This window comes from Stereum hirsutum, assembly GCF_000264905.1.
Source record: "Stereum hirsutum FP-91666 SS1 unplaced genomic scaffold STEHIscaffold_13, whole genome shotgun sequence".
In the NCBI taxonomy this organism is placed as follows: Eukaryota; Fungi; Basidiomycota; class Agaricomycetes; order Russulales; family Stereaceae; genus Stereum; species Stereum hirsutum.
Genome location: NW_006763143.1, coordinates 857,800 through 880,542, shown reverse-complemented (window position 1 = coordinate 880,542; position 22,743 = coordinate 857,800). Strand labels below are relative to the sequence as shown.

Sequence of the window (22,743 nt, the reverse complement as noted above, 5' to 3'; positions counted from 1 at the left end):
GATTCACTCACAAGAATCGGAATCAGAATCGTCGCTCTCTTCCTAGGGCGCTTACGAATGACTGTCGACGAAGCGATCAAGTCCTACGTCTCCCTCTCCGAGCAAGTTTTCTCGGATCCCAAATGGGCTGGCGCGCAGCAGTACAAGACTTCAAAGCTCGAGGAAGTTCTGAAACTCATTATTCGAGCAAAAACCGGAAATAGCGAGACGAGGATGATGGCGGCCCCGTCGGATTGCAAAGTGTGAGAATTCCGTGCATTCCTTGTAGGCTCTTCCCTAACACGCGCTCTGCAGTTTTGTTTGTGCTATGTCGGCCCATCACGTAGCTCCGGCCACTCCTCAACTCTTTCGTACCTATGTCGACGGTACTGGCGTGGACGAAAGCTACGATTGCACGATCTGGCAAGCCGCGCGTGCGACATCTGCTCTGCCCTCGCTGTTCAAGCCTGTTTTGATAGGCTCACACAAAGAGCCTTTCGTTGATGGTGGTCTTGGGTGTAACAACCCGCTTGAAATGCTCTTGGAGGAAGCTTACAGAAACTTCCCAGAGCGCCACGTCAGCTGCATCGTCAGCCTCGGATCTGGACAATTGGCTCCTGCATCTGCAGACCTGAAGGTTGTTTTGTTGAGAATAGCTCTCGATTGTGAAAGCACTGCAAACGAAGCAGAGCTACGTTACAAAGAGGTTCCCGACCTCTATTTTCGTTTCTCTGTTGCTCAGGGCATGCAAGCCATCGAGCACGATGACTGGGACCAAGCGGGCGTAATCAAAGCGCACACAGACCGCTATCTTCTCACAGATGTAGTCACCGAGAAAGTGTCGAATGTGGTCAGGGTCGTTGGTTCCCGCGAACTGGGCAAGGTCTCCACGGTCAAACTGAGTGCGTATTAACAATGTTCATGTCACGCCCATACATACTCATTCGTTTGCGCGTGCAGGACGTGTGCAGCCTTCCATCTTCGAAAGCGAATCGATCTCACCAAGTGACCGAAGGGGTTCTGTTTTGTCCTTCCCTGGAAACTATGCAGATAGCCAGCTAGGACGTCGAAACCCACCCAGCAATCCATTCCGAAAGTTACTCTCTACTGCACGCACCAGGATCTCTCCCGTCACAGAAGCACGGAGACTGCAGATCTATCAATCTGCGCTCTCGCTTCTGGAACAACATAGGTACGGAGAAGCGGAAGCATCCTTCCGCCAAGTTCTTGCTATGGATAGACAGATTCCAGGTGTCTACTCATTCACTTTGCAGGCCGAGTATAACTTGGCACAAGCTATCCTTGAACAAAAGAGGTACTCTGCGGCTGAGGAAATATTCAGCAAGGTCTTGAATGCACGCAGAGTTGTTCTAGGGTGGGAAAATCCAGACACGTTACGGGCGGCCAAGGGTATGATTGAGTCGCTCCTCTTTCAACATCAGTGGGCAAAGGTAGAGCACATGTGCAGAGAAGTGCTCATAGGACGCTCTGAATTGCCCCAAGATGACAAAGCAGATCTCCTGCTTATTGAAAGCCATCTAGCATTTGCAGTCTGCAGGCAAGGTCAATATGCAGAGGCAGAGCAGATGAATCGAAGAGTTTTGGAAGCACAGAGGACAGTACTTGGAGATAAACATCCAGACACTTTACATACTGAGCATAACTTGGCTGTCACATGTAATATGCAGCGTCGGTATGCAGAGGCGGAGGAGTTGTATCGAAAAGTGTTAGCAGCACGGAAGATAGTCCTCGGAGATGAGCATCCAAGTACTTTGTCGACCGAGTATGAATTGGCACTCACAGTCGGTAATCAGGGCCGGTCTGCGGAAGCAGAGGAACTGTTTCGAAGAGTGTTGGGAACACAGAGGGTGGTTCTCGGATATAGGCATCCGGACACCTTGCTCGCCGAGCATCATTTGGCTACCATAGTGGATGATCAGGGTCGGCGTGTGGAGGCAGAGGCATTGTATCGGAAAGTGTTAGCAGCACGGAGTGCAGTTCTTGGAGATGAACATCCAGACACTTTGCACACCGAGCACAAATTAGCTGACATGATCAATAATAAGGGTCGACATGTGGAGGCAGAGATGCTGTATCGAATAGTGTTGGCAGCACAGAGGGCAGTTCTTGGAGACAAACATCCAGACATTTGGCACATCGAGCATAAATTGGCCGACATGGTCAATGCTCAGGGTCGGTCTGCAGAGGCAGAGAAGTTATATCATAGAGTGTTAGCAGCACGAAAGACAGCTCTCGGAGACAAGCATCTGGACACTTTGAGCACTGAGCATCACTTGGCTGTCACAGTCGATAAGCAGGGCCGGCATGAGGAGGCAAACAAATTGTATCGAAGAGTGTTGGAAACACGGAGAACAAGCCTTGGAGATGAGCATCCAGACACTTTGCACACCAAGCATAACTTGGCTGTCACACTTGATAAGCAGGGTCGGTATGAGGAGGCAGAGGAGTTGTTTCGAATAGTGTTGGAGGCAAGGAGGGAAGCACTTGGAGACAAAAATCTAGACACTTCGCATACCGAGCATGACTTGGCTGTCATGTTTGGTACTCAGGGAAGGCATGCGGAGGCAGAAGAGCTGTTGCGAAGAGTGCTGGTGGCACAGCGGACAGCTCTCGGAGCTGAGCATTTGGACACTTTGTGCACCGAGCATAACTTGGCAAACATGGTCTACAAGCAGGGTCGGTGTGTGGAGGCAGAGGAGTTGTATCGAAAAGTTTTGGCGGGGCGGAGGACAGTCCTCGGAGGTAAGCATCCGAATACTTTGCTGACCAACTATAACTTGGCTATCGCGGTCGAGAGCCAGGGTCGGTATGCGGAGGCAGAGGAGCTGTATCGAGTAGTGGTGGAAACACGGAGGACAGTCCTCGGAGACCTTCATCCAGACACTTTGCTCGCCAGACATAACTTGGCTGTCACACTTGGTACTCAGGGGCGGCACGCAGAAGCAGAACTGCGCTTTCGAAACGTGTTAGTGGCACAGAGGAGAGTTCTCGGAGATCAGCATCTGGACACTTTGCTCACAGAGCATTTTTTGGCTGCCATGGTCAATGATCAGGGTCGGTATGCAGAGGCAGAGGAGTTGTATCAAAATGTGTTAGTGGCGCGGAGAACCATTCTTGGAGACAAGCATCCAAAGACCTTGGTCACTGAGCATGACTTGGCACTTGCAGTCAGTAATCAGGGTCGGTATGCGGAGGCAGAGAAGATGTGTCGAAGAGTGTTGGCGGTGCGGAGGACAGTTCTCGGAGAGGAGCATCCGGACACTTTGGATACCGAGTATGGCTTGGTGGTCGCAATTCATGGTCAAGACCGGTATCAGGAGGCGGAGGAGCTATATAAGAAGGTGCTGGTGTTACAAAGGAACGTACTGGGAGAAGAGCACCAAGACACCTTACGAACCGAACGGGACCTAACTAACGCCGCTGCACGACGGACCCTACATGGGAAGTAGTAGTCAGAGATGACCGAATATACGATATACATTCCCTGTGGATCTGTTGCGTCGCGCCGTGTTATGTAGACCAGAACTGATTGATTTTGATTTAGTTGTTTGTGTAGCATGATAACTGGTGATGTATGAACAAGTGCGCTATGTCGTTAGGCTCACTTAGGCTCACTGTAATGGTACAATTGTTCAGAAGTCACAAGTCCGGATACTGTACTTTTTCGACCAAAGGTTCGTCACGCGTTCTCCGCGCTGGTGAACCGAACAAAATCCTGCGTGACCTCACACATAACGCATGGTGAGCGAACAGTGACCTCGGCAGGCGCTTGCGCAAAATGATCATTTTTGCAAGCGCCTACGTTGTTTTCTGAACTATTTACGGGTCCCGTCACGCTCACGCACGGTTTCTGAACCGTGACCGGGGCGAAACTGATGGGTGACGTACATTTCTGATGAACCTTTGGTCGAAAAAGTACAGTACAACGAGAAAGATCCTATCACCCCGGCGACCTCTTCACCTGCTCGACTTCGGTCCCGCCCAGGTAGACTCGCACTCCAACCCTTGAGCTCTTCGAGACAAGCGTCGAGGTAACCTGTCACATAGTGCCTCATGACCAGCGGTCCACTGCCAGCCATAACGAACTCGACATCTCTTCCGTCGTATCCGGCGAGCCAATGAATCCGCCCGGGTATCTCACCCGTCCCTTCCGCTACTTCTTCCAGACTGATTGATTGACCGTGATTGAAATGAGATCGTAAGAGTGAGCAGTGAGCGACGTCGATGGGGATGTTCACGGAGTTGGCGAATTGAGAAGTAAGGAGGACTTTGCCAAAATAGAGACGGCATATGAGGGGAGGCGCAATATTTTGGTGGAGAGCGGCGGTACTGTAGAATAGGTCGCGTGCGAAAGTGTGGACTTGGCTAGAGAGGACGTGGGCGCGGTCCATGGCGCATGGGGCGTCGAAATGGTCGTTCGCGAATAGGTTGCTGTCGAGGATAGGTTGTGGGTCTCGAACCCCTTAGCAGAGGATGGAATTGTGTAAATCAAAGAGACTCATTCGTTCGGGAATTATAGTAGGCGACCTGAGTACGAGGAATGGCGAATAAAGGCTCATCGTTGCAGAGTGTATAGAGCTTGTGCAGAGCATGAAATTCGGCGCGAAGTTCATCTGAGCAGTCTGAAAAGTATATGATATTGAAAACGAAAGGTAAGCCTTTGACAGAGTAGACGATAGTGACCGATGCTAGCAGGAGCCTCTGGGCCACAGTTGATGGACGAAGAAAAGAGCAAAGCATGTCCGAATCGGGAAAAGTAAGGATCGGGATGTTCGCAAGTGACAACACGCGTCGCATATTTCGATGCGTCAAAGATTCGTCGCCATGTGGTGTTCGAGTAAGTAGACGAGGTTGTAAACGAAGACAAAACGAAAGAGGGTGGGACGCGGCTCGAAGGGGAGGACAAAGGGGCACGTGACCGTCGGAGCTTGAAAGGAGGCAGTGCGACGAGGAGGGCGGTCAGAGCGAGTCGCCGCCAATTGTCGCTTGCACGCGCCGCGAGTTGAAGCTCTCAAATCCGGCACAGTCCCACTTATCAGAACGCGTCCGGTCTCATGGCCGCGCCCGCGATCCACCAACAGCACTCCTTCCAGCGTCCAAACATCTCCAACGACCGAATAATCGCTCTCTTCCAGGCTTGTCACGTCCCATTCCCGCTTTCTTTCGCTTCGCTGACCTGGTTCCAATTAGCGCATCAATGTGCTCAGAAGCCAAGGGCTCACCACAGAATCATCCCCAGAGCTCAACAAACTAGTCACCTTCGCACGTCAACTTCAAGTGCAGCAACAGCAGGCCCAACAACACGGTATTTCTCTATATTTGTCCCCCTCACCTGTATTCGCTCATCTGTTTTCTTCTCCTGCCCTTTCCCCACAGCTCTCAACAAAAGCCAGCACCAAGATGGCTTTCCTTTAGACCACCAGTCGGCCATCAATGGCCACGGTGGTCCTACACCTGGCATGAACGGTCCACCAGCTGTCAATGGCCATCCGCTCGCATCGGGTCCTCTCGCCACACAGTCCTTCCCCAACCCTCCCCCGTCCCCTGTCATATTCACCCCGGGCCAAGTCAACGCTCTCCGCGCTCAGATCCATGCCTTCAAGCTCCTCCAGCGCGGTATGCCTGTCCCAGAACAAATCCAACAGATCATCGCCTCTCCAAACCAGCCCATGCCCGAACTCGACAAGATCCTCGCTTCCCAGGACGTCGCTACTCGGGTCGTCGACAACACCGTCAAAGTCCACAAGGGCCCCGGTGAGCTCCCGATGCCACATATTCCTCCAACGTCCACTCCCATCCAGAGCCGCAACGACGTCAAGATGGAGGATACCGCCCAGGCAGAGGACTTGGCTTCCGACGCCCTTGTCGTGGAAGACGCTACCTCGGGCGTCTTCCCGTACAACGCCTACGTCCATCCTTTCACCTACCTCAAGCGCCTCCCAGATACCACTCCCTCAGAATACGCCACCCGTCTCCAACGCATGCTCATCCCATCCGTCATGCCCGGTGGCCTTGACCCTCACCAGATCATAGCCGAGCGCAACCGTTTCCTCGAAGCCCGCATCCAGCACCGTATCGACGAACTCGAAGCCATGCCCGCGACCATGGGCGACGGTGACCTCGAGCCCATCGTCGACGACGCTCCCTCCGAGAACAAGGGCAAGGAGAAGGCGGAGCCCGAACCCGAGAAATCCCTTAAGGTCCTCAACTTGCAATACGTCCATCCTCCGGCGACAGCCCATGGCAAGCTGCGAGCCATGATCGAGCTCAAATCGCTCCGTGTACTCGACAAACAACGCGCGCTTCGTGCGTCCGTGGCCGAACGTCTCACCCATGGCTCTCTCCTCCCTCTTAACCGTCCTGATTTCCGTCGTACGCGTAAGCCGACTCTTCGAGACGCTCATACGACGGAACAGCTCGAGAGGAAACAACGCGTCGATCGTGAACGTCGCGCGAAGCAGAAACATGTCGAGCAGCTCAATGTTATCACCAACCACGGCCAGGAGCTCCTCAGAGCCAATCGGTTGGCCCAGGACCGCGTCTTGAAGCTGAACAAGGCCGTGCAGAGCTTCCACACCCAGACCGAGCGCGAGGAGCAGAAGCGTATCGAGCGTATCTCGAAGGAACGTCTCAAGGCTCTCAAGGCTGACGATGAAGAGGCCTACATGAAGCTCATCGACACTGCGAAGGACACACGGATCACTCATTTGTTGAAGCAGACGGATTCGTATCTCGATTCGCTCGCTCAGGCCGTCGTGGCCCAGCAAACTTCGCATCCTCAGCCTGGTACTAATATCATCTATGAGGAGGAAGAGGGCCCGACGGACGAGAGGACGTTCGGTGGGACGGTGGCTCCGGACGATATACATGATGATAAGGGCAAGGTCGATTATTACGCGGTTGCGCATAGGATCAAGGAGAAGGTCACGAAGCAGCCGGGGATCCTCGTCGGTGGGACGCTCAAGGAGTATCAGATCAAGGGTCTCCAATGGATGGTCAGCTTGTACAATAACAGGCTTAACGGAATCTTAGCCGACGAGATGGTACGCTTCCTGTGGCATTTTCCACCTCTAAGATCTTACTGAACTTGGACCTTGTCGTTCTTACCCGGTTTAGGGTCTCGGAAAGACGATCCAAACGATCTCGCTGATCACTTTCCTCCTCGAGACCAAGAGGCTCCGTGGCCCGTTCTTGGTCATTGTTCCTCTCTCGACTATGACGAATTGGTCCGGAGAGTTCGCCAAGTGGGCACCGTCGGTGAAGGTCGTCGCCTATAAAGGCAATCCGGCCCAGCGTCGGGCTCTCCAAGGCGACCTTAGGGTCGGCCAGTTCCAGGTCCTGCTCACGACGTACGAGTATATCATCAAGGACAGGCCCGTACTCAGTAAGATGAAATGGCAGCACATGATCATCGGTGGGTCTTCTTCGCTTTGTCGTTGATAATGCCTGTGTGTATTGACGAGCGGTATGTTTTACAGACGAGGGTCATCGTATGAAGAACACCCGGTCGAAGCTTGCCCTGACCCTCACGACGTATTACCACTCCCCTTACCGCCTCATCCTCACCGGAACGCCCCTGCAGAACAACCTCCCCGAACTCTGGGCCCTGCTCAATTTCGCGCTCCCGAAGATCTTCAACTCCGTGAAATCGTTCGACGAGTGGTTCAACACGCCGTTCGCGAACTCGGGCACGCCGGACAAGATCGAGCTGAACGAGGAGGAGGCGTTGCTGATCATTAGGCGGTTGCATAAGGTGCTCAGGCCGTTCTTGTTGAGGAGGCTGAAGAAGGACGTGGAGAGGGAGTTGCCGGATAAGGTGGAGAAGGTGGTGAAGGTCAGGATGAGCGCGTTGCAGAGTCAGCTGTATAAGCAGATGAAGAAGTATAAGATGATCGCGAGTGGGTTGGATAACAAGCAGGGGTATGTATTTTTCTTTCTTTCTTTCTTTGGTATCATTCGTGTTCGTGGACGGGAATGTTGGCTGATATTTTGTGGGTTTGTAGGAAGCAGGGCGGCGTGAAAGGTCTGAGCAACGAGCTCATGCAGTTGCGCAAGATCTGCCAGCATCCGTTCTTGTTCGAAAGCGTGGAAGACAAACTCAATCCTTCGGGTCTCATCGACGACAAGCTTATCCGCTCATCGGGAAAGATCGAGCTCTTGAACCGTATCCTGCCCAAGTTCTTCGACCAGGGTCACAGGGTACGTCTCTTTCTTCCCTCTCACCCTCCCCTTTCCCTTTCCCTTGAACTGAATAACTGACCTCTCACTGCACTGCCTGCTCTATAGGTCCTCATCTTCTTCCAAATGACGAGAGTGATGGACATCATGGAGGACTTCCTCAAGATGCAGAACTGGAAGTACCTCCGTCTGGACGGTGGAACGAAGACGGAGGAACGTGCCGCACACGTCACGGCTTTCAACACCAAGGACTCGGAGATCATGGTCTTCATCCTGTCCACTCGTGCAGGTGGTTTGGGTCTGAACTTGCAGACGGCTGATACGGTCATCATCTTCGACTCGGATTGGTGCGTACTGGCTCTTCTTTCTTCCTCCCTTGGCTGTCGTAGTACGGTGGTGGTGGTGGTGGTGTTTGAGGCTGATGGGTTATGTGGTGGTATTTAGGAATCCGCATGCGGACTTGCAGGCGCAGGATCGTGCGCATCGTATCGGACAGACGAAGGCTGTTAGGATCTTGCGGTTCATCACGGAGAAGAGCGTCGAGGAGGCGATGTACTCTCGTGCACGGTATAAGCTCGATATTGACGACAAGGTCATTCAAGCCGGTCGATTCGATAACAAGTCTACGCAGGAGGAGCAGGAGGAGTTCTTGGTGCGTTCTTACCCTTCCTTTTATTGGCATGTTACACCGGTCGCTTATCGACGCCTTTGTAATGTAACAGCGTTCGATTCTCGAAGCGGATCAAGAAGAAGAGACGGAAGAAGGCGGAGACATGAACGACGACGAGATCAACATGCTCATCGCGCGCTCGGAGGAAGAAGAGCGCCGGTTCGGACAGATGGACATCGAGCGCGAGCGGGAGACGGCGTCGAGGTGGAAGGCGGCGGGCAACCGTGGGAAACCGCCGTTGCCGCTCATGCAGCTCGAGGAGCTTCCGGACTGTTATCGGACGGACGAGCCGTTCGAGAATAAGGACGAGTTGGAGGAGGTGGAGGGGAGGGGACAGAGGAAGAGGAATGTGGTGAATTATAATGATGGGTTGAGCGATGATCAGTGGGCTATGGTTTGTGCTTTCCCGTTGCCTTTCTTTGTGGTATATTGCTAATGAGGTATTTCTTGACTTTGATTAGGCTCTCGAGGAGGGAGAGGATGTGTACGAGCTTGCGGAACGTGCTCGGGAGAAGAAAGACCGTAGGACAGCTAAGCTGCGTGAGTCGGAGTCTGGCGTCGCCACACCGTCCTCGGAAGGTCGTGGTCGGGGCCGGAAGGGTAAAGCCAAGGCTACCGAGCAGGACTTTGATACCCCTACGAACGGCAAGAGGAAGCGTAACCAGATCAAGCAGATGTCGGTCACGCCTTCTGTGCCGGACGATGAAGAGGAGAAGCGGGATTCCGTGCGTATATCCTCCTTGCCACACATACTTCTGCCTGACTCATAACCTGACGGTGCTTTAAACTACAGAAACGGAGAAAGAAGGGTGCCGATGTGAAGTTGTCCCCGGCCGTAAAGGAGAAGCTGAAGAAGGCGATGAACGACTGTTATAAGGCGATTGTCAACATCACTGACGAGACCGGTCGAAAACGGTGTGAAATGTTCAAGGAGCTTCCTGACAAGAGCGTAAGCCTTTGCCTCTAATACCCTCTGCGCTACCCAACGCCGTGACACTGATTCCTGTTCTTGCCCCTTGCAAATCACAGGAATATCCCGACTACTACCAATTCATCCGCCAACCGGTCGCTCTGTCCAACATCCGCAAACGGATCAACGCTGGGACGTACAAAACCGTGACCGCTTTCCGGGATGAAGTCCGGCTCATGTTCGACAACGCGATGTCGTACAACCTCGAGGGCTCCTGGGTGTACATCGACGCGCAGGAGATGAAGACCGTGTTCGAGAACGTATATGTGAAGGTCACGGCGGGCTCGGGGTTGCCAGGTGCGGATCCGGCTCCGGCAGCGGCGGCGGAGGGGAGTGGGAGTATGGACGAGGCGTTGACGCCCATGGACGAGGATATGCATGAGAGGCCACCGCCGAAGAAGAAGGGGAGGAATCAGGTCGTGGTGAGCGATGATGAGTATTTGACTCCGAGCGAGTAGATGGCCTCTCTGTTCCTACGTACTGTGCCGTTTTCCCTGTTTCATCATTTCTTCCTCCGTCCTCGTCTCTCCTCTTGTTATGTCGCCTCGGGTGTGGATTGTCGTTGATATTACTGGCTCCTTAGTGGGAAGGTATTGATACGTGCGTAGTGGAATCCGGTTAGTGTCTTCGTAGTTGTGGTTCATTCTCGCGTTTTTCTTTTTTCTCTTCGTCCCTTCCGCGTCCTTTCCATAGGGTCGTCCTTCTACGTCGGTCTTGCTCTCAGTGTCATTCGACATGCCTTTTTTGTCTTTTGTCTGTTCTCCGTAGTAGCTTCTAGAGTTGCGTGTATAATTGTACTAGCTTTGTATGATCCTCATTATTATCGCCATTCTCTTGTGATCCTGAAAGCTAACTTCCAACGTCCCAAAGAAGATAACGAAAACGTATAAACGATATGATCGAGCCCTCGAAGAGGTGCACCGAGGTCCTCAGGCGAATGATAGAGCTGGCCTGAGGACTAAAGAAAGAAAAAAAAGGAAGAAACCGAAACGAAAAGATACATGTTGACCGTACGCGTACACTCCAACTTCCAGTCCCACCGCGAGAGATTAAACCAAGACCATGTTCGACCCAGCACGCCCTGACGCCCCATACCATATTATAAATCTGAGCTCATAAGAGGATCATCACGCATCTTGAACGTAGTTACCTGTTCCACACACATCATGAGACAATCCGTCGAGGTATATGGGCGGATATATAGGAGAAACTCACCAGGGAAAACACCCTGTCGCCCTTCCAACCTCCCCGTCCACCAATCTTCCGCGCTATCCGTCCTCTCCACGACCTCGATCCTGTCCCCAACCTTGAAATCCAGATCTCCGTCCGCCTGCGCGGCGAAGTCATACAGCGCCACGACGTATTGCACTGCCGGCTTCGGCTTCGACTTCAACGGAGGCGGTGGAGGTGGCGCGCGCTTAGCAGCAGCAGCCGCTGCGGCTGCGGTGCCGTTCGTCGATGGTGAGTATGGCGGAGGAGCAGCGGGGGCGGGAGGCGAGGACGGCGGAACGGGGGATTTCGCTTTGAAGCTTGAGGAGGACGAGGGTGGCGGGGGCGGGGCTTTCTTCTGGAAGGAACCGGAAGCAGGCGGTGGCACGCGTGAGGATGTTGTGGAAGTTGAGGTGGTACGACCGAGTTGGGAGGAGCTGCCAGAGGTGAGGCGTTGCTGTTGGACCATCTTACCTGTAGTTCGTGGGTTGGTCGGGTCAGTGAGGGGGACATGAGTCTTCGTAGAGGGGAAGGACTGACTGGTGGAAACTATTCGCTGGGTGATGTTCAGCTCTTCGATGGTCTGCCAGGATTCGGTACGTTTCCCCTCGTATTCTTCGGCGATCTGGGCGGCTGAGACGGTGATGTCGTATTTGCCTTCAGCGAAACCACTTAGCTTCTCGAGGAGCATGTAGTAGATGTTGAGTCTACAAAGTAGCGGATAAGTAGGGCGTCTAGGGGGATAACACGGAGTAAGGCGTACTGCATGTAGAAGAAAGAGTGGAAAAGAGGATCAATGAAACGAGTTGCGAGGACCATGAAGCGTGGCATGTCCTGCTTCATCGCGGTATTGATGTATTCGTATTCGTTCGAGGCGATCTCGAAGTCTTGCTCAAGCTGGGATACATGTGTGGCAATCAATATACATCCCGTACCGGATGTGTGCTGTCAAACCTACCTTGAATAAGTTCTTCTCGTCGCTGAGAGACTTCTCTTTCTTGTCACGAAGCTTCGTCAACGAGTTGTTAAACCGATCATAATCTGTCAGCTGCACGAGCGCCCGTCAAGCAGATCAGTTCTGTGAAATACAGCCACGAGTAGAACAACAGACCTTATGTTCCCGCTTCGTTATCATCTTTCTGATAGTCTTCAACACCTGCTGCAGCTCCTTCACGGGACCAACGACTCTGCTATCAATGAGTTCGAGTTCGGGGTATATGGTTGTACGAAGTTCATCGAGAGCGGCCTGATATCCGTCGACGTTGTTGAGAGTGTGGGCGCAGTTAGGGTGTTTGGAGAGGATGTCATATTCCGGAGCGATGGGTTGGAAGATGGTGGCGAAATGTTGAGCAAAGTTGGTACCGTTCGTGAAAAGTGCTATACCGCCGGAGTAAAATCAAGAGATCCCAGGTTGAAGGAAGTGATATGAGAGCGATTACTGCGCGAGAAAAAGACGATTCCATACAGTTCACGGCGTCTGAGAATGCCTTGGTATCCTTGAGGAACTTCTCGGTAGCGCCCTCAAGGACGGTGAAATTGCGCTGGTAATCGTCGAATTCTGGATCGGCAGACTCTATACAAAGAAGCAGGTTTTATATTAATATTTCTGTAGCAAAGTCTCCGTAGCACAGAGCATGAGGAAGAGACAAACTCTTGGACATGCCGACCTTGGTCGTGACCAGGTGCGGCGTACTGCGGGTAATAATGAGTTATGAAACAGCACTTCTGATCCATATGAGCTCACCGCTTGATAGCCTTCGTGAAGCCCTTCATGATGGATGTTGTTGTGAAGAATCAGAAACACTGAGCGAGCAGAAGAGGAGGCAGCGGAAGGCTGTGGAATCTGGATGCTCCTGATCTCCGGAGCCCGTTTACGTAACACCAGATTGCTCGGCACGACCAAGTCATCTTCAGCGTCTTCACTCCTCTTCACCCTAATCCACCAACTCGATCCTGTACTTTCGTCCACTCTCGGTTTCCCAGAATGCCCATCAACCAACCATCTGGACAGATCAAGTATGAACGCCCTTCGACCATCTCGCTCCATCGTACTGACTCTAGATCTATAGACTAACCAACGTCTCTATCGTTCGCCTGAAGAAGGGTGGCAAGCGGTACGAGGTGGGTAAGTGCGCGGTAGCGGCTCATCGCTATCTGAGGACTCATTTGCGTATCTTCTCAGATCGCCTGCTATAAGAACAAGGTTCAGGAATGGAGAAATGGAGTGTAAGTCTTTTCAAGTATTTCGGTAGTATTATCTCACCTTCTCCAATTTACCTCCCTCCTTGATCAGTGAAAGCGACCTGGACGACGTCCTGCAAATCAGCAACGTATTTGTCAACGTATCCAAGGGAGAAGTCGCCAAAGCAGGAGATCTCAAGAAGTCATTCGGTACAGACAACGTTCAAACCGTAGTCAAAGAAGTTCGTATCCCTCTAGCACTGCGCTTTTCCTCTATACTCATCTCTATCTCTAGATTCTCAACAAGGGTGACCTCCAAATCGGAGAGAAAGAGCGAGAACATGATCTCACGTCCCTTCGCCGTGAGATCGCGACCCTTGTCGCCGAGAAATGCGTCGATCCCGCGACACAGACTCCTCACTCCGTTGGCATCATCGAGAAGGCGATGAACGAGGCTGGCTTCAGTGTTCGTGCAAATAAGAATGCGAAGAGTCAGGTGCGCAGTGAGAACCCATCAATCCTGTCCTTTTCTGACCATAGGTTTCTGCATAATCAGGTATCAGAATGTATTAAGCTTCTCCAAACCAACTCCACACTCCCCATTCAGCGCGCTCGCATGCGCATCCGTGTCTCCATACCCTCCGCTGATGAAGCACGTCTACGTGGAAAAATTCTTGAGGGAGTTGAGAAGGTTGAGAGGGAAGGACCTGACGGCGATGAGTGGAGCACCGTGCGTGTTGCAGACGTTTCGTGCTGTGAAATGAATCATGCTGACCTTTATGTGTTCACTTGACTGCACGCCATACTCATCACTACGTTCAGACCCTCCTCATCGACCCAAGTCACTTCCGCACGATCACCGACCTGCTCAACAAAGAGTGCAAGGGCAAGGGACGTATCGAAACGATAGCATTTGCTGCGACTGCTACCACCGGGAACTAGAGGGCCGTCATTATGCATCTGCCATTTGTAGCAGTAGGAGATTTTGCTTTTTGTACTAACATCGCTATGTCTTTCAAGTGTCTTCATAGACCTCGCCCTACGGTGACTTATCAAGTTGTTGTATTTGTCCTTTCTCTGGCAAGTATGGTCAAACGATCATACTCTGGGCGCCCTCTTCGCGCCGTGCTCCTCGTCCGATCTCTAATGCTTTCGCGAATCACTTCATTCGTATTACTCTGAAGTCTGTCAGCATCTCAGTTTACAACTCGCTCGTTCCGCTCCTGGTAGAATCATCGACACCCGAATGACCAAGATATAAACGCGGACATTGGCCTCAAGAGTCAAGTGGACTCGGTGTTGCGCGTGTGTGGCGTCGGTCCCGGAACATTCTGGAATTTCAAATTCTCGAACTTTCTACTCAACACTCGACTGATCTCGTCCTGTTCTCGTCCACCCTCGTGGTCACAACCTACGCCGTTTCTGACGTCGAGCTGAGATCATTACATTGCAGCTTACTCATCTATGAAACTCGAAGTTTCGCGATTATTCTATATAGGGGCTCGTCGAGGAGTATAAAGGAATGGGCAGACAGTCGTTCTGAGGCCTCAACAAAACAAACTCCTCACTCGAATCACTACAACTCAAAGCTCTCAACTACCAACCACCTACTACTCACCACTACACCACCACTACCATCATGTCTTTCAGCGACAGCTTCTTCCGTGACTTCCGCCCTCTCTTCCACGTCCTCGACGAGCCTTACGGCCACGGCCAACCTTCTACAGTTTCCCGCCGCAACGGCAACAGTGGGCCCATCAGCTTCTTCGATGACCCATTCTTCAACAACAGTCGTCGCCTGCGTAGCCCTGCCGTCGAAATCAACGAGGAAGGAGACCATTATGTTGTCGAGGCGGAGTTGCCTGGTGTGAAGAAGGAGGATATTGATGTCAGGATCGGAGATGCGGGGAGGAGTTTGACGATTGAGGGGAAATCGTTTAGGAAGTTCGGGAGGGGGACCAGTGCAGGTGCTGAGGGTGGAACGGAGGGCGCAAACACGCCTGCCCCTTCTGCGACACCTGCTCCCGCTGCGGCCAATGCGAAGGAGGGTGCTCAAGGTAAGTTTTTTCTTGTCTATCCAGTTCAAATATCTCGAGCCAGTCGCTGACTTGGGTCTTTTTACAGGCACGAACTCCACCACCGTCACCAACCGAGCCGCCGAAGGCGACCAACAGGTGTCCAATCGTAACGACTTCGTCGGCACCACTTCCTCCTCGTTCTCGCGTACCGTCTGGCTTCCACGCCCGGTGGACGCGAGCAACGTGTCGGCGAACTTGGATCATGGAGTCCTCACGCTTCGCATCCCGAAGGCAGCTGAGGGAACGACGAGGATTCCGATCCTGTAAAATAGCGATGGAGACGAAGTTCGGTTTCTACGAGATGGATAAATCGACGCGGATATCATTGCGAGCCCAGTGATACACGGGCTGGGTTTTGTCTCTTCCCTATGGACGTTCCGCGAAATAAAAGTCGTGTACGATAGTCGATGATGCTTGTTTCCGCTTTCCACTTCGATCCCTCTGTATCTCATGCATTTTGTAACATACCTACTACCTACATACTGTATCATTACTTCCCCTTTGAAATAGCTTCTTATTGTTTTATGGATCAATAACATGCTGAACGAGTGGATGAATGAGGGGGGCGAATTGAATGGTGCTGAAAACGGACCGATCAATTCTACCTCCGCGCCGATTCTACTTCCGCGCTAATTTGGGGGCGCAAAATCATGTTCGTCGTCGGCAGCGACGTTGAGCCACTTTTGACTTGCAAACAAAATCACAGATAGAAGTGCCAGAGATGTATCTGTCCATATCCGAGTGAAGGGCGGTGAGGCAGCTTCAAGTGTGATTGCGCTAAGATGGCCTAATGCATCATCCCTACATACGACTCAAATAAATAGATATAAATCTACAACTAGTACTGACTGACACATCCCAAGTCTCGTACAGACCATGAATCGTTATCCGCATACCACTATATCCAAAAGAAGAAGACAAGAAGAAAAGGCCGTGAAGATAATGATCTGTGGTGTTACAGTGCAACAGTGCCCCAGTGAATAATTTATCATGATCCCAGAGGGGGGCGATAGTCTTGGAATCTCCCGTAACCTTTTTGATTTTTCTATGCTTCGTACACATGGATCGACTCGAACTCAAAGTACGCATTCGTGAAAGCGGTGGGGTTGTTGTTGACGTAGTCGACGCATGTGGATGGGCATCCAGCTGCAGTGTAGAGAGCGTCCTGGCCGGCCCAGTCACCGCAGAAGTCGATGTTGATGATAATGTTAGCAGCTGTGAAGTGGGAAGCAATGTCACAGTCGGTGTTGGGGAAGTACGCGTCGGGAGTACCCTAGAGATCACGACGAAACAAGGTCAGTATATGAAACAAAATTGCTGCATGGAGAGGGTCAATGTGTATAGGATGAGAGAGCATTACCCAGTTATCGGTGTCTACAGACGCTGCACCGCTAGATGCATCAGACGGAACGGTGGTGTCCGTGGCCGACCAGAACCAGACCTTCACGAAATCGTCTGTCCTTTCCATCGCATAGATTCCACCTCCATTCTGCCGGTGGTAGGTGTGGGTGAGAGATGTGTGAAAGGGAGGAGAGAGAGACGAACAGTGTTAAAAGCCGGTCCATAACTGTTCGCATCCGTCGTGTGCACCGCGCACCCAGTATTGCCTGCGACTATTGCAGCATCCCCTCTTCGTCAGCGCAGGACGTAACCTGACGAGAGAGAATAAACGTACCGGCAGTGTTGCAGTCCGTGGTGACCTGGCTCCCAGTCTGGGTGATTCCAGACGGCATCGTACCTAGATAAACGGTAACATGTAAGTACGAAGATAGTCAAAAGTGCACACAATAAACGGCAGAACGAGGCGAAGAAAGAACAGTATTGCAAGAGACGTACATCCGGGGCTGGTGTGTAAGGTCGACTGATTCGGTACGACGTCGTTGACACCCTCAACGATGTCGATTTCACCGTCCGCAGGCCAGTCCGGTCCAAGCTCCCAAACTGCAGGCCAGGTACCACAGCCTTGCGGCATGTGCTTGATGTTAAATCTGGACGTTTATCATGCTGTGAGTTGATAGCACAATGACAAGTAGATGAGGATGAGAATTCCAACATACACGCTGACATGTCCAGAACCGTAAGCATTAACGGACTGGACACGAACCGAGTTACGACCGGCCCCGGTGGCAGAGAGTACGGTGGTGTCGTCGGCAGCGAAAACGAAGCTGCTACCAGAGGTTTTGGCCAGCCCGAGGCTTTGAGCACTAGCCTTGTCGACGTAGTTACTATACATGACCAGAGGGAATCAGTAGCCGCATATTCAAAATAAAGTTGGAGGTTATGCTTACACTCGTCCGGAAGTGGGGTCAGGGATGGCCTCAAAATCAAACATGTCAAGGAAGTTGTCGCTGGTGTACGTATCGACGACTGTATAAGTCGCGGCGAGGGCACTAGTGGCCAATGAGAGGGCAGCGGTGGCGGAAACGAAAGACTTCATGATAGAACGAAGATGAGAATGACCAAGGTATCCCGGTAGACAAAGGCGAAGAACGAGGAGGTTGGGTTACCTAGTGACGCCCATAGACAGTGCTTTTGTACCAAAGCCGCTGGCCAGCTCACGAGTCTCCATCTACATCCTTAGTACCACACGCATGCAAAAGCCACAATCCTCGCTCCCGACATGACAACGAACATGGCCTCTCACGACGTGGTACATCGGATTGATGCACGGAAGCACGCGTCCTACAAGGCCGAATCATATGGTGAATCATGACCAGTGCCAGCCACCATCACCATATGTAGTCGCCGTGCGATAGACGCATACGCAGTCTGACAAGAATCACGAGGTGTATAGATAGGAATGTGTAAATGAGGAGGAAATGCGTTCGGAAGGGATAAGACCTCATGCTGGTGAGATGCGTGAGTACCTGAGGACCTTTTTGTCGTGTGGTCGAGAGATGGAAGTCAACTTTGACCTATGCAATGAAGTTCGCAATGAGCCCGATAGAAAACCCCGCGAAGGAACGTGTATCAACAGGGGTTCGTTACTCCTCATGCTGCGTTCTGAACTATTGAACAGAAGTTGCTGCCCGTGATGCTTGCGTTCTCATACTGGGAGTGCGCCGTATACTCTCCCTACCTACCTACAGTCGAAGAAAAACCGCCGTGGGTGGCATCGGCTAAAGCGATGATAAAATGTACACTTCCAAAAGACAGACTACTGGCGAGATGGAGACAGAAATTAGCATCTATACTAGCTAAATATCAGCTGCCAAAGAAATTTACCCAGTCGAATAAGTCCAGGAACCTTACCTATCATTTCTAGGTACCGATGAGCCATGGTACCACTAAATTTGGCAGTCGATGTAAGGTGTTGAGTGCCTTTCCGTAGGATTCGAGGAAAGCTTGGCCTCCGAGAAACAGCATCGCGGGTGTATGCTGACCATCACGGGCATAGTTGAGACCGGGCTCTCTGTTGTGATGCTCATTTATGGGTTCAGATCAAGCCAGAACGAGTCTCACCCCACGGAAAGTCATCATTCAAGCACAAAACAACCTGTTATAGAAAGTAAATGCCGAGGCAACGCGGCGGCCGGTAACTCAGAAGGCCATTGGCAGAGTAAAAACCAGCAGAAACTGATGCGATGATGGTGGAATAGAAGAGATCGGGTAGGCAGAAGTCGATAGGCTTGTCGCAGTGTCCCTCGTCCATAACCGTCCAGTTTATTGGCACAGGTAGACTGAGGGGAGCATTTGTGCAGAGCATATGGAGTTCGGGTCAAAGTCGGGTTGAAGTCGGGTCAATCACCTACTGCAAGGCTGACTCAGCCACTCATTCTTTGTCCGGACGCACGCGAGTGGCGGGGTATGGTTGAGCAGGTTGCGCATCTCGATATTGTGCGATGTTCAGTACACATGCGGCATCGAGACCAATGGTGTCCTTCCAGGTCCTTCCCCGTCCCAGCTCTGTCCTGGATACAGTAACAGGAAATCACAACAGGCAAAATACATCTACGCGTAGCAGTACCAGCATTCGAATCGTACTCAGGTAGATTTTGAACGAGCAACGAAGTGTCCGTTCATAAGCGTTATAGATATAGCAGGAAACCGAAACACGACATACAAGACCACGTAGCACTAAACTAATGACGGCAAGTAGAAAGTAACGAAGAGAAGAAACGGATTACTCAATAACCCACCGCGCGCGCTCAGCGCTCGCCGTCGATTTCCCCGACTTGCTCGACCCGCGGCTGTCGCTCCTCAACAATTCATCAATGTCACCACCAACACTACCTTTCCCGACTGGGTGCTGAGGGTTCAACCTCGTCTGACTCTGCGGACTCCAGTTTGACGAATTCCATCCTGCTCCTGAATGCCCGCTATCACTCGCGCTATACCCGAAGCTCGAGACAGTTCCCCTGCTGGTACTCCTCTGCAGCCCGCCAAACGGAGTCCCCGCACCCCCAAGACCACCCGCGGCAACGTTCGACCGATAGTACGACGGCGCCAGTGACATCGGCGGACTCGAGATCGGACTCGTATACGCGCTGTTCGGGGTCGTGTGACTGTTGATGCTCATGTCGAGTTGCGATTGGGTCTCGAAAGGCTCAGAGGTCGTGTCAGAGAAGCGAGGACCCATTTGGCGAGGACCTGGTCCGAAGCGCATTTGGCGTGGAGGGGGGACCTCGGACCCTGAACCAAAGGCGGCAGAGAAAGTGGGGACGGGGCGAGCGGTAGATGGGAAGTCGATCTTCTCTTTCTCGGATGAAGAGTAGTCGTCTCCTGGGAGGGGCTCTTCGGCGTTGACTACGCATAAGAAAAGACACGGTCAACATCTGACATGCACAGGAGTGTGGGGTCGTGGATAGTAAAACTTACGGTAACGAGGTAGACCACGTCCAAAGTTCATCCGGCAGACGATGCCCAGGACGAGCGAGATGATGATCAGGGCGAGGGAGATTGAGACGACTGCACTGAAGAACTGCCACTGGACGAAGGTCCATCGGAATGTGGGAGAGTCGAACATGCCACCCCATCCAGCTATATAAAGACAAGAAAGAACGAGGAAGGCCACCATTGGAGTCCTGAGTTCCCTTCGCACCGCGAACCAACCCTACAATGTAGCACTGATTAATTCCTTTGCCTTGGAGAGTGAGTGCACAATTTCTTTACCATCAAAAGCCATGGGACAAGAAGCTATAATGTGATTATAATTAGAACGGTGGGCGGCGAAGGAGTAGGCGATACACATACTGCGATGACAACACTGAGAAGGACCTTGAACAGCATACGGTTCCTCGCTAGATGCCCGATAGCCCCGTTGCACAGCTGATCCAGCCATAATGCGACAGAGGCTACGACGAAGAACAATGATAGTTGAATAGCGATCGAGAGCGTGAGGACCAGCTTGTAAATGCGATTGATGGTTAACGACGCTCCCACGCGCTTGAAGGTTTGCCACCCAAAGGACTAAATACAACAAAACCATCAATTAACTGGCACAACATTATGAGCCGTCCCAGAATTGTGATATAAACGCACCTTGATGAGCCTCCAAGACAAAACGGCTGTGACGAGTAAGACAGCAGCATTCAGAGCCAGACTAGGAATTTCAGCGTCTCCCCGGGCTTTCCAGTATTGAGGCAACAGATTGATCTTGCAAGCACCGTTGGTGGAAAGACGTTGGAAGTCACTATGAAAGTTGGAAGTGCTCTGAATCTGGAATCCACCCCATGCAGTGGCCGACATGTGCGTGACAAGAGACGCAAGGCTGTCGAACAGACTGTCAGCCGTATTTCACGGGATACGAGAGCCATACTGACACGTGAGGAATGGACTCGTTCAAAAGCTAGTGGAACTTTTAGCATCGATGTCCAAAAAAGCCTGTAGAAAAGCACTAACCGCGACAAGAGACATTCCCAGCACCCAGAATTGGAAAGCGATGAACGCGATATCCTCACGTTTGGTGTTATCCAACCTACATGGCAACAAGCGAAGGCGTCACTGAGCACCTTGTATATTTACAATTAATCCAACCGGAGGGGACCCACATCTGTATAGGCCAGTTCAAAGCCTCCAGACACGCCACACTCAAATTGGCGTCTCGGTTAAGTCCAAGCCCATGAAGATGGACAACGATCTCGGTCGCATTGTCCGTGATCCGCGTCTGCGTCTGTGTGATATCATGGCGCTTGAAGGCGGTGGACCTCTTGTGGTCGTAATGATCTTCTTCTTCTTCGTCGTCGTCATCATCGTCATCGTCATCTACCTCCGCAATCTCCTTTTTCTCTTCCTCATCGTCGTCGTCTTCGTCGTCATCATCATCCCCCTTCACAACTACAACCTTAGTTTCGGTTGATTGCGCTGCAGAGCTAGTGGTAGAAGACGAAGGGGTTTCGACGGCACTCGAAGTCGAAGCGAGAACAGAGCTCGTGGCCTGCACAGCGGATGAAGATGTTTGGGAGGAGATGGGCGACGAGGAGGAAGAAGCGGTCGAAGAGGATGAGGTGTTATTTTCCCAGCTGAGAACAGCGGACTCGTCGGACATGCTACCATTGGGTGAAAAAGGGCTCCAAACCAGTTGGCAGGATGCAGCACTGAGAGTAGAAGGAACGTGATCACAGAAGCGAAGGGACTTGTCGAAGACGAAGAAGCCATCGGCAGTAGCGTTGCCCTCTGCAACGATGTCAGAGAGAAAGGAGGCGGCTTGGGCATTGATGGTGAAGGCCTGAACTTGGAAGACAACCTGAACAACACAATGGAGGACGGCGATGATGAAATAGGCCAAAGTGAGCCGGGAGGAGTTGACTCTAGACCACTATTAGAAAGATATCAGCTCTATGTGTAGAGAAAAGAAAGCGATCGGGGGTCGGAAGGATCGACAGCTTGTAGACGAGCGAAGAATGGACGTTGTCTTGAACCCCGAAGGCGCAGCCAAGACGATCCCGCGCCTGAGTGGAGCGAGGCGAGTGAATGACAAGTACGTACGAAGAGCTTCAACTTGGCAGGCACCGGGAGACGTTGTAGGTATGCGTACATCGAGACAAGGAAAGAAAAGCCTTGAAATGGCGAACTGCGTCAGCGCAGTCAAAGCGGGGTAAGACATATGTCTGATGGACTTACCGAGGAGAGGACTGTGGCTCTTTACGGGAAGAACGAAAGGCGTGCCACTGGGGCAAAAGAAGAAGAAAAGAGAGAAAACCGATCAAGTCAATGACCGAGAGTGTGTGTCAAAAAAGAGAAATAGAGGAAAGAGAGCGAGCACCGTGCCCAGCACACGAAGGGAAATAGCAAGCAGAATCGGGAACGGCGAGCAACAATGTTCGGTGACAGTTTCCATGGCGTTAAATGCACGTGATCGTCTTCATATCCGCACGTGGCGGCGCGCTGCTCTGGATTTGGTTTTTTGCTCGACTGGGTCGAGCTGGACGCCTCGCGCGAACGCAGAGCTCGTTGTTCACGACGTTGACGAACCCCTTCGCCATCGACACCGCCCGTCTTTGCTGAGCCAGCATCGG

The 22,743-nt window shown here is 52.1% G+C and overlaps 8 protein-coding genes across 8 annotated transcripts; 4 read left to right on the top strand and 4 right to left on the bottom strand.

Moving 5' to 3' along the window:
• Positions 1 to 1,439: 1,439 nt before the first annotated feature.
• STEHIDRAFT_63053 (TPR-like protein) lies at positions 1,440 to 3,449 on the top strand (the record flags this gene model as incomplete). The annotated part of the gene is made up of 1 exon (XM_007307211.1): positions 1,440 to 3,449. The coding sequence occupies one exon, from the start codon at positions 1,440 to 1,442 to the stop codon at positions 3,447 to 3,449; it is 2,010 nt and encodes a 669-aa protein (XP_007307273.1).
• A 230-nt stretch (positions 3,450 to 3,679) lies between these two features.
• On the bottom strand, positions 3,680 to 4,079 carry STEHIDRAFT_123854 (uncharacterized protein; the record flags this gene model as incomplete). Its single annotated transcript, XM_007307474.1, has 2 exons — positions 3,680 to 3,892; positions 3,945 to 4,079. The coding sequence occupies 2 exons, from the start codon at positions 4,077 to 4,079 to the stop codon at positions 3,680 to 3,682; spliced, it is 348 nt and encodes a 115-aa protein (XP_007307536.1).
• Positions 4,080 to 5,459: 1,380 nt separating this feature from the next.
• On the top strand, positions 5,460 to 10,276 carry STEHIDRAFT_63110 (uncharacterized protein; the record flags this gene model as incomplete). The annotated part of the gene is made up of 10 exons (XM_007307221.1): positions 5,460 to 7,043; positions 7,117 to 7,414; positions 7,479 to 7,924; positions 8,011 to 8,199; positions 8,287 to 8,525; positions 8,623 to 8,830; positions 8,901 to 9,242; positions 9,310 to 9,573; positions 9,642 to 9,797; positions 9,878 to 10,276. The coding sequence occupies 10 exons, from the start codon at positions 5,460 to 5,462 to the stop codon at positions 10,274 to 10,276; spliced, it is 4,125 nt and encodes a 1,374-aa protein (XP_007307283.1).
• A 669-nt stretch (positions 10,277 to 10,945) lies between these two features.
• On the bottom strand, positions 10,946 to 12,800 carry STEHIDRAFT_160000 (BAR-domain-containing protein; the record flags this gene model as incomplete). Its single annotated transcript, XM_007307473.1, has 9 exons — positions 10,946 to 10,968; positions 11,034 to 11,501; positions 11,568 to 11,734; positions 11,791 to 11,924; positions 11,986 to 12,075; positions 12,139 to 12,404; positions 12,493 to 12,600; positions 12,679 to 12,719; positions 12,772 to 12,800. 9 exons carry the CDS (start codon positions 12,798 to 12,800, stop codon positions 10,946 to 10,948), a joined length of 1,326 nt encoding a protein of 441 aa, XP_007307535.1.
• A 130-nt stretch (positions 12,801 to 12,930) lies between these two features.
• On the top strand, positions 12,931 to 14,248 carry STEHIDRAFT_83515 (Shwachman-Bodian-diamond syndrome protein). The gene is made up of 7 exons (XM_007307472.1): positions 12,931 to 13,043; positions 13,097 to 13,148; positions 13,210 to 13,253; positions 13,321 to 13,450; positions 13,504 to 13,704; positions 13,765 to 13,938; positions 14,031 to 14,248. Exons 1-7 carry the CDS (start codon positions 13,012 to 13,014, stop codon positions 14,148 to 14,150), a joined length of 753 nt encoding a protein of 250 aa, XP_007307534.1. The 5' UTR covers positions 12,931 to 13,011; the 3' UTR covers positions 14,151 to 14,248.
• A 623-nt stretch (positions 14,249 to 14,871) lies between these two features.
• Positions 14,872 to 15,153, top strand: STEHIDRAFT_34161 (uncharacterized protein; the record flags this gene model as incomplete). Its single annotated transcript, XM_007307166.1, has 1 exon — positions 14,872 to 15,153. A coding segment is annotated over one exon (282 nt), but the record flags the coding sequence as incomplete, so codon positions are not given.
• Positions 15,154 to 16,009: 856 nt separating this feature from the next.
• On the bottom strand, positions 16,010 to 17,791 carry STEHIDRAFT_101630 (2 beta-glucan). The gene is made up of 7 exons (XM_007307471.1): positions 17,575 to 17,791; positions 17,344 to 17,511; positions 17,123 to 17,274; positions 16,962 to 17,024; positions 16,832 to 16,899; positions 16,647 to 16,775; positions 16,010 to 16,559 (listed from the first exon to the last, which is right to left on the bottom strand). Exons 1-7 carry the CDS (start codon positions 17,721 to 17,723, stop codon positions 16,332 to 16,334), a joined length of 957 nt encoding a protein of 318 aa, XP_007307533.1. The 5' UTR covers positions 17,724 to 17,791; the 3' UTR covers positions 16,010 to 16,331.
• Positions 17,792 to 19,106: 1,315 nt separating this feature from the next.
• Positions 19,107 to 22,535, bottom strand: STEHIDRAFT_83510 (uncharacterized protein). The gene is made up of 10 exons (XM_007307470.1): positions 22,349 to 22,535; positions 22,214 to 22,284; positions 21,277 to 22,043; positions 21,128 to 21,203; positions 21,049 to 21,074; positions 20,768 to 20,996; positions 20,480 to 20,695; positions 20,399 to 20,422; positions 20,105 to 20,339; positions 19,107 to 20,032 (listed from the first exon to the last, which is right to left on the bottom strand). Exons 2-10 carry the CDS (start codon positions 22,262 to 22,264, stop codon positions 19,410 to 19,412), a joined length of 2,247 nt encoding a protein of 748 aa, XP_007307532.1. The 5' UTR covers positions 22,265 to 22,284; positions 22,349 to 22,535; the 3' UTR covers positions 19,107 to 19,409.
• Positions 22,536 to 22,743: the final 208 nt, after the last annotated feature.

Bases quoted from the DNA above. Each gene is read 5' to 3' on its own strand.
- STEHIDRAFT_83515 (XM_007307472.1), top strand. From the start codon at position 13,012: ATGCCCATCAACCAACCATCTGGACAGATCAA. The intron at 13,149-13,209 runs GTGGGTAAGTGC...GTATCTTCTCAG, and splicing joins AGGGTGGCAAGCGGTACGAG to ATCGCCTGCTATAAGAACAA. The intron at 13,939-14,030 runs GTGCGTGTTGCA...CACTACGTTCAG, and splicing joins ACGGCGATGAGTGGAGCACC to ACCCTCCTCATCGACCCAAG.
- STEHIDRAFT_101630 (XM_007307471.1), bottom strand. From the start codon at position 17,723: ATGAAGTCTTTCGTTTCCGCCACCGCTGCCCTCTCATTGGCCACTAGT. The intron at 17,275-17,343 runs GTATGTTGGAAT...ATAAACGTCCAG, and splicing joins GGTTCTGGACATGTCAGCGT to ATTTAACATCAAGCACATGC. The intron at 16,776-16,831 runs GTTCGTCTCTCT...TACCACCGGCAG, and splicing joins ATGGACCGGCTTTTAACACT to AATGGAGGTGGAATCTATGC.
- STEHIDRAFT_83510 (XM_007307470.1), bottom strand. From the start codon at position 22,264: ATGTACGCATACCTACAACGTCTCCCGGTGCCTGCCAAGTTGAAGCTC. The intron at 20,997-21,048 runs GTCAGTATGGCT...TCTGTTCGACAG, and splicing joins AACGAGTCCATTCCTCACGT to CCTTGCGTCTCTTGTCACGC. The intron at 20,340-20,398 runs GTAAAGAAATTG...GCTACATTGTAG, and splicing joins TTGTCCCATGGCTTTTGATG to GGTTGGTTCGCGGTGCGAAG.